The sequence below is a fragment of the Rhinopithecus roxellana genome, chromosome 10, assembly GCF_007565055.1.
Source record: "Rhinopithecus roxellana isolate Shanxi Qingling chromosome 10, ASM756505v1, whole genome shotgun sequence".
NCBI classification, from domain to species: Eukaryota; Metazoa; Chordata; class Mammalia; order Primates; family Cercopithecidae; genus Rhinopithecus; species Rhinopithecus roxellana.
The window spans coordinates 86,163,585-86,176,889 of NC_044558.1; the positions used below are offsets into that span (position 1 = coordinate 86,163,585).

At 42.6% G+C, this 13,305-nt stretch overlaps 1 protein-coding gene and 1 long non-coding RNA gene across 2 annotated transcripts in view; one reads left to right on the top strand and one right to left on the bottom strand.

Annotated features, from left to right (window-relative positions):
* Positions 1-13,305, top strand: part of LOC115900022 — a 204,747-nt gene that overhangs the window by 61,010 nt on the left and 130,432 nt on the right. The gene's annotated exons all lie outside the window — the stretch shown is intronic.
* Positions 1-13,305, bottom strand: part of CCDC60 (coiled-coil domain containing 60) — a 208,026-nt gene that overhangs the window by 625 nt on the left and 194,096 nt on the right. The window contains exons 12-13 of the mRNA XM_010368272.2: positions 12,234-12,365; positions 9,912-10,101 (exon numbers count right to left, since the gene is read on the bottom strand). Of these exons, the coding sequence (XP_010366574.1) occupies positions 9,912-10,101; positions 12,234-12,365 (322 nt within the window). The remainder of the gene's footprint in view (positions 1-9,911; positions 10,102-12,233; positions 12,366-13,305) is intronic.

The window sequence follows — 13,305 nt, forward strand, 5'->3', positions numbered from 1 at the left end:
CCTGGCTCAGCAGACTAATTTTAAGACCCTTCTTGTTGCTATTGATGGAAGGAAATTTGGGGAGGACAGGAAGTCCCAGTTATCTGTGTTTTTCTTTCTTTTCTACTCCTTAATATCTTTTCAAACAGCTATTTGTCTTTAAATATTTTCGGTTTGTAAATTCCTTTCAGAATTGATGAGAGCTATGGGCGTGCTTTCCTGGAGAGGGTTTAAGACACACAAAAGGAAGAGTTTCATGTAGACCCCCATATCCAGGTTATTAGAAGTTCTGTGATGTTGGGTGGCTGGCAAGATGGTGGAATAGAAACAGCTCCAGTCTGTGGCTCCCAGTGAGATCAACACAGACGGTGGGTGATTTCTGCATTTCCAACTGAGGTACCTGGCTCGTCTCATTGGGACTGGTTAGACAGTGGGTGCAGCCCATGGAGGGCAAGCTGAAGCAGGGTGGGGTGTTGCCTCACTCAGGAAGCACAAGGGGTTGGGGAATTCTCTCCCCTAGCCAAGGGAAGCCAGGAGGGACTGTGCTGTGAGGAACGGTGCATTCTGGCCCAGATACTATGCTTTTCCCATGGTCTCTGCAACCCGCAGACCAGGAGATTCCCTCGGGTGCCTATACAACCAGGACCCTGGGTTTTAAGCACGAAACTGGGTGGCCATTTGGGCAGACACCAAGCTAGCTGCAGGAGTTTTTTTCTCATACCCCCGTGGCACCTGGAATGCCAGTGAGATAGAACTTCCACTCCCCTGGAAAGGGGGCTGAAGCCAGGGAGCCAAGTGGTCTAGCTCACTGGATCCCACTTCCACGGAGCCCAGCAAAAGATCACTGGCTTGAAATTCCTGCTACCAGCACAGCAGTCTGAAGTCAACCTGGGATGCTCGAGTTTGGTGGGGGGAGGGGTGTCTGCCATTACTGAGGCTTGAGTAGACAGTTTTCCCCTCACAGTGTAAACAAAGCCACTGGAAAGTTCGAACTGGGCAGAGCCCACAGCAAAGCCACTGTAGCCAGACTGCCTCTCTAGATTTCTCCTCTCTGGGCAGGGCATCTCTGAAAGAAGGGCAGCAGCCCAAGTCAGGGACTTATAGATAAAACTCCCATCTCCCTGGGACAGAGCACCCGGGTGAAGGGGCAGTTGTGGGTACAGCTTCAGCAGACTTAAACGTTCCTGCCTGCCAGCCCTGAAGAGAGCAGCAGATATCCCAGCACAGTGCTCAAGCTCTGCTAAAGGACAGACTGCCTCCTCAAGTGGGTCCCTGACCCTCATGTCTCCTGACTGGGAGACACCTCCCAGGAGGGGTCGACAGACACCTCATATAGGAGAGCTCTGAATGGCATCAGGCTGGTGCCCCTCTGGGACAAAGCTTCCAGAGGAAGGAACAGGCAGCAATCTTTGCTGTTCTATAGTCTCCACTGGTGATACCCAGGCAAACAGGGTCTGGAGTGGACCTCCAGCAAACTCCAGCAGACCTGCAGCAGAGGGGACTGACTGTTAGGAGGAAACCTAACAAACAGAAAGGAATAGCATCAACGTCAACAAAAAGCACGTCCACACAAAAACCCCATTTGATGATCATCAACATCAGAGACCCAAAGTAGATAAATCCATGAAGATGAGGAAAAACCAACACAAAAAGGCTGAAAATTCCCAAAACCAGAATGCTTCTTCTCCTCCAAAGAATCACAACTCCTCGCCAGCAAGGGAACAAAACTGGACAGAGAATGAGTTTGACAAATTGACAGAAGTAGGCTTCAGAAGATGGGTGATAACAAACTCCTCTGAGCTAAAGGAGCATGTTCTAACCCAATGCAAGGAAGCTAAGAACCTTCAAAAAAGGTTAGAGGAATTGCTAACTAGAATAACCAGTTTAGGAGTCCATTCCAAGATGGCCAAACAGGAACAGCTCCAGTCTGCAGCTCCCAGCATGATCAATGCAGAAGACGGGTGATTTCTGCATTTCCAACCGAGGTACCTGGTTCATCTCATTGGGACTGTTTGGAAAGTGGGTGCAGCCCATGGAGGGTGAGCCGAAGCCGGGCGGGGCATCACCTCACCTGGGAAGCACAAGGGGTCAGGGGATTTCCCTTTGCTAGCCAAGGGAAGCTGTGACAGACTATACCCAGAAAATCTGGACACTTCCTCCCAAATACTGCACTTTTCCAATGGTCTTAGCAAACGGCACACCAGGAGATTATATCCCACACCTGGCTCGGTGGGTCCCACACCCATGGAGCATTGCTCACTGCTAGCGCAGGAGTCTGAGATTGACCTGCGAGGCATCAGCCTGGCAGGGGGAGGGGCATCCGCCATTGCTGAGGCTTGAGTAAGTAAACAAAGTGGCCAGGGAAGCTCGAACTGGACAGAGTCCACTGCAGCTCAGCAAGGCTTGTTGCCTCTGTAGATCCCATCTCTGGGGGCAGGGCATAGCTGAACAAAAGGCAGCAGAAACTTCTGCAGACTTAAACGTCCCTGTCTGACAGCTCTGAAGTGAGCAGTGGTTCTCCTAGTACAGTATTTGAGCTCTGAGAATGGATAGACTGCCTCCTCAAGTGGGTCTCTGACCCCCGTGTAGTCTAACTGGGAGACACCTCCCAGTAGGGGCTGATTGACACCTCATACAGGCGGGTGCCCCTCTGGGATGCAGCTTCCAGAGGAAGGATCAGGCAGAAATATTTGCTGTTCTGCAATATTTGCTGTTCTACAGCCTCTGCTGGTGACACCCAGGCAAACAGGGTCTGGAGTGGACCTCCAGCAAACTCCAATAGACCTGCAGCTGAGAAACCTGACTGGGAGAAGGAAAACTAACAAACAGAAAGGAATAGCATCAACATCAACAAAAAAGACATCCACACCAAAACCCCATCTGTAGGTCACCAACATCAAAGACCAAAGGTAGATAAAACCACAAAGGTGGGGAGAAACCAGAGTAGAAAAGCTGAAAATTCTGAAAACTGGAGCACCTCTTCTCCTCCAAAGGATCACAGCTCCTTGCCAGCAGTGGAACAAAGCTGGATGGAGAATGACTTTGATGAGCTGATAGAAGTAGGCTTCAGAAGGTTGGTAATAAAAAACTTCTGCAAGCTAAAGGAGGATGTTCGAACCCATTGAAAGGAAGCTAAAAACCTAGAAAAAAGATTAGATGAATGGCTAACTAGAATAAACAGTGAAGACAAGACCTTAAATGACCTGATGGAGCTGAAAACCAAGGCATGAGAACTACGTGAAGAATTCACAAGCTTCAGTAGCCGATTCAATCAAGTGGAAGAAAGTGTATCAGTGATTGAAGATCAAATTAATGAAATAAAGTGAGAAGAGAAGTTTAGAGAAAAAAAGAGTAAAAAGAAACAAACAAAGCCTCCAAGAAACATGGGACTATGTGAAAAGACCAAAGCTACATCTGATTGGTGTACCTGAAAGTGACGGGGAGAATGGAACCAAGTTGGAAAACACTCTTCAGGATATTATCCAGGAGAACTTCCCCAACCTAGCAAGACAGGCCAACATTCAAATTCAGGAAAGACAGAATACCAAAAAGATACTCCTCGAGAAGAGCAACTCCGAGACATGAAATTGTCAGTTTCACCAAGGTTGAAATGAAGGAAAAACTGTTAAGGGCAGCCAGAGAGAAAGGTTGGGTTGCCCACAAAGGGAAACCCATCAAACTAACAGTGGATCTCTCAACAGAAACTCTACAAGCCAGAACAGTGGGGGCCAATATTCAACATTCTTAAAGAAAAGAATTTTCAAACCAGAATTTCATATCTAGCCAAACGAAGCTTCATAAGTGAAGGAGAAATAAAACCCTTTACAGACACGCAAATGCTGAGAGATTTTGTCACCACCAGGCTTGCCTTACAAGAGCACCTGAAGGAAGCACTAAACATAAAAAGGAACAACTGGTACCAGCCACTGCAAAAACGTGCCAAATTGTAAAGACCATCGATGCTAGGAAGAAACTGCATCAACTAATGGGCAAAATAACCAGCCAACATCATAATGACAGGATCAAATTCACACTTAACAATATTAGCCTTAAATGTAAATGGGCTAAATGCTCCAATTAAAAGACACAGACTGGCAAATTGGATAAAGAGTCAAAACCCATCAGTGTGCTGTATTCAGGAGACCCATCTCACGTGCAGAAACACACATAAGCTCAAAATAAAGGGATAGAGGAAGATCTACCAAGCAAATGGAAAGCAAAAAAATGAGGGATTTCAATCCTAGTCTCTGATAAAACAGACTTTAAATCAACAAAGATCAAAAGAGACAAAGAAGGCCATTATATAACGGTAAAGGAATCGATTCAACAAGAAGAACTAACTGCCCTAAATATATATGTACCCAATACAGGAGCACCCAGATTCATAAAGCAAGGCCTTAGAGACGTACAAAGAGACTTAGACTCCCACACAATAATAATGGGAGACTTTAACACCCCACTATCAACATTAGACAGATCAATGAGACAGAAAGTTAACAAGGATATCCAGGACTTGAACTCAGCTCTGCACCAAGCAGACCTAATAGACATCTATAGAAATCTCCACCCCAAATCAACAGAATATACATTCTTCTCAGCACCACATTGTACTTATTCCAAAATTGACCACATAGTTGGAAGTAAAACACTCCTCAGCAAATGTGAAATAACAGAAATCACAACAAACTGTCTCTCAGATCACAGTTCAATCAAATTAAAACTCAGAATTAAGAAACTCAATCAAAACTGCACAACCACATGGAAACTGAACAATCTGCTCCTGTATGACTACTGGGTAAATAATGAAATTAAGGCAGAAATAAAAATGTCCTTTGAGATAAATGAAAACAAAGACACAACGTACCAGAATTTCTGGGACACATTTAAAGCAGTGTGTAGAGGGAAATTTATAGCGTTAAATGCCCACAGAAGAAAGCAGGAAAGATCTAAAATCAACACCCTAACATCACAATTAAAAGAACTAGAGAAGCAAGAGCAAACAAATTCAAAAGCTAGAAGAAGACAAGAAATAACTAAGATTAGAGCAGAACTGAAGGAGATAGAGACGGGAAAAAACCCTTAAAAAAAAATCAATGAATCCAGGAGCTGTTTCTTTTGAAAAGATTGACAAAATAGATAGACTGCTAGCTAGACTAATAAAGAAGAGAAGAGAGAAGAATCAAATGGATGCAATAAAAAGTGATAAAGGGAATATCACCACTGATCCCACAGAAATACAAACTGCCATGAGAGAATACTATAAACACCTCTATGCAAATAAACTAGAAAATCTAGAAGAAATGGATAAATTCCTGGACACATACACCCTCCCAAGACTAAACCAGGAAGAAATTCAATCTCTGAATAGACCGCTAACAGGCTCTGAAATTGAGGCAGTAAATAATAGCCTACCCACCAAAAAAAGTCCAGGACCAGATGGATTCATAGCCGAATTCTACTAGAGGTACAAAGAGGAGCTGGTACCATTCCTTCTGAAACTATTCCAATCAATAGAAAAAGAGGGAATCCTCCCTAAGTCATTTTATGAGGCCAACATCATCCTGATACCAAAGCCTGACAGAGACCCAACAAAAAAAGAGAATTTTAGACCAATATCTCTGATGAACATCAATGCGAAAGTCCTCAATAAAATACCGGTAAAGCGAATCCAGCAACACATCAAAAAGCTTATGTGCCACGATCAAGTCGGCTTCATCCCTGGGATGCAAGACTGGTTCAACATATGCAAATCAATAAATGTAGTCCATCACATAAACAGAATCAAAGACAAAAACCACATGATTATCTCAATAGATGCAGAAAGGCCTTCGACAAAATTCAACAGCCCTTCTTCCTAAAAACTTTCAACAAACTAGGTATTGATGGAACGCATCTCAAAATGCTAACAGCTATTTATGACAAACCCATAGCTAATATCATACTGAATGGGCAAAAACTGGAAGCATTCCCTTTGAAAACAGGCACAAGACAGGGATGCCCTCTCTCACCACTCCTATTCAACATGCTGTTGGAAGTTCTGGCCTGGGCAATCAGGCAAGAGAAAGAAAGAAAGAGTATTCAATTAGGAAAAGAGGAAGTCAAAATGTCCCTGTTTGCAGATGACATGATTGTATATTTAGAAAACCCCATCATCTCAGTCCAAAATCTCCTTAAGCTGATAAGCAACTTCAGCAAAGTCTCAGGATACAAAATCAATGTGCAAAAATCACAAGCATTCCTATACACCAATAACAGGCAAACAGAGAGCCAAATCATGAGTTAATTCCCATTTACAATTGCTTCAAAGAGGATAAAATATCTAGGAATCCAGCTTACAAGGGATGTGAAGGATCTCTTCAAGGAGAACTACAAACCACTGCTCAAAAAAATAAAAGAGGACACAAACAAATGGAAAAACATTCCATGCTCATGGATAGGAAGAATCAATATCGTGAAAATGGCCGTACTGCCCAAGGTAATTTATAGATTCAATGCCATCCCCATCAAGCTACCAATGACTTTCTTCACAGAATTGGAAAAAACTACTATAAAGTTCATATGGAACCAAAAAAGAGCCTGCATTGCCAAGTCAATCCTCAACAAAAAGCACAAAGCTTCATGCTACCTGACTTCAAACTATACTACAAGGCTACAGTAATCAAAACAGCATGGTACTGGTACCACAACAGAATTATAGACCAATGAAACAGAACAGAGCCCTCAGAAATAACATCACACATCTACAACCATCTGATCTTTGAAAAACCTGACAAAAACAAGCAATGGGGAAAGGATTCCCTATTTAATAAATGGCAATGGGAAAACTGGCTAGTCTTACGTAGAAAGCTGAAACTGGATCCCTTCCTTACACCTTGTACAAAAATTAACTCAGGATGAATTAAAGACTTAAATGTTTGACCTAAAACCATCAAAACCCTAGAAGAAAGCCCAGGCAGTACCATTCAGGACAGAGGCATGGGCAAAGACTTCATGACTAAAACACCAAAAGCAATGGCAACAAAAGCCAAAATTGACAAATGGGATCTGATTAAACTAAAGAGATTCTGCACAGCAAAAGAAACTATCATCATAGTGAACAGGCAACCTACAGAATGGAAGAAAATTTTTGCAGTCTACCCATCTGGCAAAGGGCTAATATCCAGAATCTACAAGGAGCTTGAACAAATTTACAAGAAAAAAATAACATCATCAAAAACTGGGTGAAGGGTATGAACAGACACTTCTCAAAAGAAGACATTTACACAGCCAATAAACAAGAGAAAAAAAAGCTCATCATCACTGGTCATTAGAGAATTGCAAATCAAAACCACAGTGAGATATCATCTCATGCCAGTTAGAATGGCGATCCTTAAAAAGTCAGGAAACAATGTTCATCCATCCAATTACTCATTCAGTCTTTCAAATGATAGTTATTGAGCACCTACTGTGAGTTAGGCAGTATTCTGGCAATCTGAATACTGAATAACTCAAACAAGTTTCCTCTTCTCTTCCACGAGACTTGATTCTAAACAAGGAGACAGGAATCAATATAATAAATATATATCCTAGAATATAAAGCAGTATGAGAAGCCCAAAATATAGAATGGATGATCAATTTCATCTTCAAAATTTTCCACAATGAGCACATATACAGCAAGGGGTGAGGGATTTTTTAAAAAAGAGATCCACCTGCCTTAAGACCTGATCACATCTGAACCATCTCCTTAGGTTAGACCTAAGGTAAATTAGACCAAGTAGGTTATTCAAGGATGGATTCCAAAACTACTCTCACATTCACATAACACTGAAATACACAAAGCTTTGACCCAACCTTGATCATTAATCAAAGAGATAGAAAATACACACACACACACACACACACACACACACACACACAAACACACACCATCTTGGGTGTGAGAGCCAATTGTGTGAGAGTAATTGGATGAATGATCATTAAAAAGTCAGATGCTGGAGAGGATGTGGAGAAACAGGAATGCTTTTACACTGTTGGTGGGAGTGTAAGTTAGTTCAACCATTATGGAAGACAGTGTGGTGATTCCTCAAGGATCTAGAACCAGAAATACCATTTGACCCAGCAATCCCATTACTGGGTGTATACCCAAAGGATTATAAATCTTTCTACTATAAAGACACATGCACACATATGTTTATTACAGCACTATTCACAATAGCAAAGATGTGGAACCAACCCAGATGCCCATCAATGATAGACTGGATAAGGAAAATGTTGCACATATATACCATGGAATACTATGCAGCCATAAACAAGGATGAGTTCATGTCCTTTGCAGGGACATAGATGAAGCTGGAAATCATCATTCTTGGCAAATTAACACAGGAACAGAAAGCCAAACACATGTTCTCACTCATAAGTGGGAGTTGAACAATGAGAACACATGGACACAGGAAGGGGAACATCACAAGCTGGGGCCTGTCAGTGGGTGGGGGCCTGGGGGAGGGATAGCATTAGGAGACGACGGGTTGATGGGTACAGAAAATCACCATGGCACATGTATACCTATGTAACAAACCTTCATGTTCTGCACATATATCCCAGAACTTAAAGTATAATAATAATAATAAAAGTTCTATGATGTTCTCACTAGGAAAAGAGCTTGCTAAATTTTATTAGGGCTGTGAACTCACCTCAAATAAAAGAGGAGCCCCTAGTACTTCCTCTTCTTACCCATGCAGGGACTAGCTTTTCCACGTCTTCCATAGCTTCAAGTGGAATTTGGACCCCAAAACTGGTAAGTAGGAGGTGGAAGTTGCCCTAGAGTTAGTTTTGGCCTGACCTGCTAGAGTCTTTCCTGAAGGAACCTCACAGGTCATGGGAGTAGAGTCTTGGCATTTGAATTTGTCTACAAGGTCATCCCCCTCCTTCCACTCCTAACTTTGCCCTCATTAACACACCCAGGTCATTCTGGGGAAGGGCCCGCCTGGTATGAAAATGTCACATGCTCCATAGCCTGTCAAGGCCTGGGAATTTGACTTCTTTACCAGGAGGAAGGCATTGAAGGCCCTGTTAAAATGCACATATGCCATCCAATAAAATGAAAGAAGTGACTTCATTAACCTCTTACTGTGGAGTCCTTGTGTTGCTGATGCCTTTTGACAAAGTACCAGGAACTTCTTCTGGTGATAATGTTGAATGACTACTGAAAACTGTTTAGTGGCTCCTAAATTTTTGTCTTGACCTTCAAGGGTCTGCACAGACTGACCTCTCCAGTCCCCTGGGAACTATCCACTCCTTGCCTGCTTCCCTCCACACTCATTGACTGCCAGTGAGTTCTCCCAACAAGTCAAGTCGTGTGCTGCTTTGGGATCTTTGCACACACTGTCTTCTCTTCTTGATCTGCTCTTTCTCTTTCTCTTCATGGTGCCGTCTTCTCACGGTTCAGGTCTCGCCTTAAAAGTCACCTTCCCAGTTGCCTGAGTTAAGGTAGATCCCTTCTAACTTACTTACATACGGGGCTCCTCAAACTGTATTGTGCATACGACACACCTGGAATCCCGTTAAAATGTAAACTTGGAGTTGGCAGATGGACTTGAAGCCTGCAATTCTGCATTTCTAACGAGCACCCAGGTGAGGTCCATGCTGCTGGTCCATGGACCACATTTTTAGTAGCAAGATAAAGGACTCCTTATGATTACTGCCCATTTTTTATGCCACCCCAAAGCCTCTGAGTTTCCAGGGGGTACCATTTACATAGTATACAATCTCCCTTGCAGTTGGAGTTGGGCAACCAGGTAATGGGACAATCCTTCTCCTATTAGAATATGAGCTCCATAAATGCAGGGGCCTTTGTGTCCCCAGCACTTAAACAGCTTAAACAGTGCCTGAGTGTTGAGAGGTGATTGAATGAGGACATCTGAGACACTATGGAGGGGAGGGAGGTGGTGGTTACCTCAATAGCCACAGCGATGTCAGGGGAACACAGTTCCCAAATTCTCAGATCCTGCAGCACCTTCAGGAGGACGTGGGGTCGAATCCGCAAGTCCAGGTTTTCTCCAAACTTCTGCAGTTTTACCAGGATCTTTTTGGCGGGGCGGAAGTTCTTTAGATCCTCTGGCAGTTTGGACAGCAGATCAAAATACCTTCAATTCCAAGAGGAGAGGGCAAGTTAGGAAGCTGCTGGAAGATCTGAGCACCTATGGCCATCCATCTCCGCTTTGTCTTTCTGCTACTCTGTGATGTCTCCAGGGCAGCAGGATTCTTTATCTAGGGGCCTTTCCTCTGTGGCCCACAGATCAGGCATGTGTTTACTTTTGGGGGTAGGAAAAGATGGAGAATGACTTGCATTTCATTACAAAATAAAACAAAGGTACGATTTCAAGGGATGTATTTGTAATTTTTCTATCAGACAATGTGAAATGTTAGAAGAAAGGAATGGACTTTGGGATCTGAAACTTCTCTTCTGAGGGTTAATGAGGTTGGAGTGGATGTACACACATCTATGAGATGTCTTCGAGGATGCAGGAGGCTCTCACACCCAGGATGGTGTGTGTGTGTGTGTGTGTTTGTGTGTGTGTGTATATATTTTCTATCTCTTTGATTAATGATCAAAGTTGGATCAAAGCTTTGAGTATTTCAGTGTTGTGTGAATGTGAGAGTAGTTTTGGAATCCATCCTTGAATAACCTATTTGGTCTAATCTACCTTAGGTCTAACCTAAGGAGATGGTTCAGATGTGATCAGGTCTTAAGGCAGGTGGATCTCTTTTAAAAGAAATCCTTCACCCCTTGCTGTATATGTGCTCATTGTGGAAAATTTTGAAGATGAAATTGATCATCCATTCTATATTTTGGGCTTCTCATACTGCTTTATATTCTACAATATACATTTATTATATTGATTCCTGTCTCCTTGTTTAGAATCAAGTCTCGTTGAGGAGAAGAGGAAACTTGTCTGAATTATTCAGTATTCAGATTGCTAGAATACTGCCTGACTCATAGTAGGTGCTCAATAACAATCATTTGAAAGACTGAATGAGTAATTGGATGAATGAACAACTACAACTGAACATCATCCTTACTAGGCTGTGGTTTGTTTGACTTGATTTTAATGTTACTATGGAAGGCAATTACTTCCCCCATAATAATGACAGAAATTCCACCATTAGATTTGTGGGCTGAATCTTACGGTGGGAGGACCAGCATTAATTTCCTTCCATAATACCTTTATGTGAATTAGTTCATAACACCCTTTCCTCCTCCCCCCAACTTCCCTCCCACAGAGGGAAGAGGGTTTGCAGAAGACCCTTTTCCCCCTTTCCTAAGAGTATCCCTCTTATATGACTCATGTATCTTCAGGGTCAGACATTGCTTGTGAGAAAGTGATGTTTTGGGATGTGAGGTGGCGTAGAAGTTCCCACAACTCTGCAAAGACTCCAGCGACCTGCTTGTAAGTTCCTGTTTCACATTATAAAACTCATGGAAGGGATTCTGTGTACATTTTTTACTTTCTCATCTTCGTCTTAGATCTTAATGTATTCACCCTGCTAGGATGGAGTTCAGGACACCACAGTTCAGTAGATTCCAATTCTGTATAGCAAATGAGCATACAGACTGAGGTTAGACAGGGGTTCGAATCCTAAATTCACCAGTTAACTGATGGTGTGAACTTTGACAAATGAATTTACCCCTCTGAGTCTCTGTTTCCTTGTTTGTGAAATGGGAGTTAATATGTACCTTTCAGGATTATTTTGTTGGGAGGATAAAATAGAGGATTTATGAAAATTGCTTATATAGTAACTGCCATCTAGTAATCACTCAATTCATGTTGCTTTTTTTGTTGTTACTTATCATCACCCTTGTGCTGTGGCACAGTGTTTCTAGGATATGCCTGCCTGGTTTTGCATTTTTTAGGGATTACATCGCTTCGGGGATGCAGTGATCACCCCATAGACCTTGGAATCTGTAGAAATTTTCAGGTTGATATGCCTCATCTGCCTGTTCCACAGGGCCTGGCAAGTCTGAATCAAACAGCAGGTAAATATGGAGAACACAATGGATTGGATTATCTGTGATTTCAGAAACCAGGAGTTTTGGGCCTGATTGTGCTCTGGATTTAGTGTGTCTGGGGGGTGGGGGATCGTACTGGTGGCCAATGACAGTTTTGGAGTAATGCCTCTCTATGCCTTGAAGGAGAGTGGAATCAGTTGTGATCTTGTAATAACAACACCCTGTCCTCTTCCAGGGACCATCTTATGTGGTTCTTAGGATATTTACCAGTGGTCTGCAATTTCTTCTGCATCTCCTTTTACTACAGATATGTGATGTCTCATTTTTGCTATGTCCTTTTGAAAACTAGAGACAAGGACAAAAGCACGGAACTTCTGGATACCTCTTTCTTCTTGGCGCCTACAAGGTTGTATGAGAAAGAGAAGAATAAGATTCCCTCCTCTTATAACCACCCTAGCTAACCTTTGAGATCTGACTTAAACACTTTTTCCTTCATGAGGCTTTTCTTAACCCTGTCAGCTAGTCTTTAACTTAGGCTCTTGCTTTTGCCACAAGAGGATACAGCTCTCTCCAAGGTCCTGAAGCACTATTTTCCAGTTATTTTCCTCATAAACTTTTTATTAGCTTTCATTCTCTTCCTACTTCTGATTGTATTTACACAGCTTTGCAGTCTCTAAGATGGGGAATAATAATGATTCCTATTTGTCAGATGTGAGAATTAAATGATACAATGTGTGTCAAGTGTTGAGCTTCATGCCAGACACACGGTAGGTGTTAACTCGTGCTGTTTCCTCTCTTCCCCACTCCCCTTATCATTTTGTGCCTATGTTCTGTCTCTCCAATGAGACTTTATATGATAAATATCACCATGTCACCCCACTGCATACAGCTTTCAATGGCTTTTCAGTTTGTTCAGAATAAATTCTTCTCCAAGACTCTAAATAATTCAGCCCTCACATTTTCCGGCTGTATCCCCATCCTTTCCATCCCTTCTCTTCCAGAATTTTATCCTTTGGGTCATGATCAAAGTCTCTGAGATAAAGCTCAGCCTCCACAGCTGGGCTATCACAGCTTTTATAATCTGGCTTGTCTAGCTCTCTGATAACCTTGCAAACACCCTATGCCCCAGCCACACTTGACTACTAGCAGTTCCCTGGCTGTCTGTGCCCCTCTGACTTCTGAGACCTAGCTGTTGCTTTTCCTTGAAACTCCCTTCCACCCTACTTTTCCAGCATGACTTTTTAAAAATTTGTTTTAGATTTGGGGCTACATGTGAAGATTTGTTACACAGATAAACATGTGTCACGGGGGTTTAGTGTACATATTACTACATCACCCA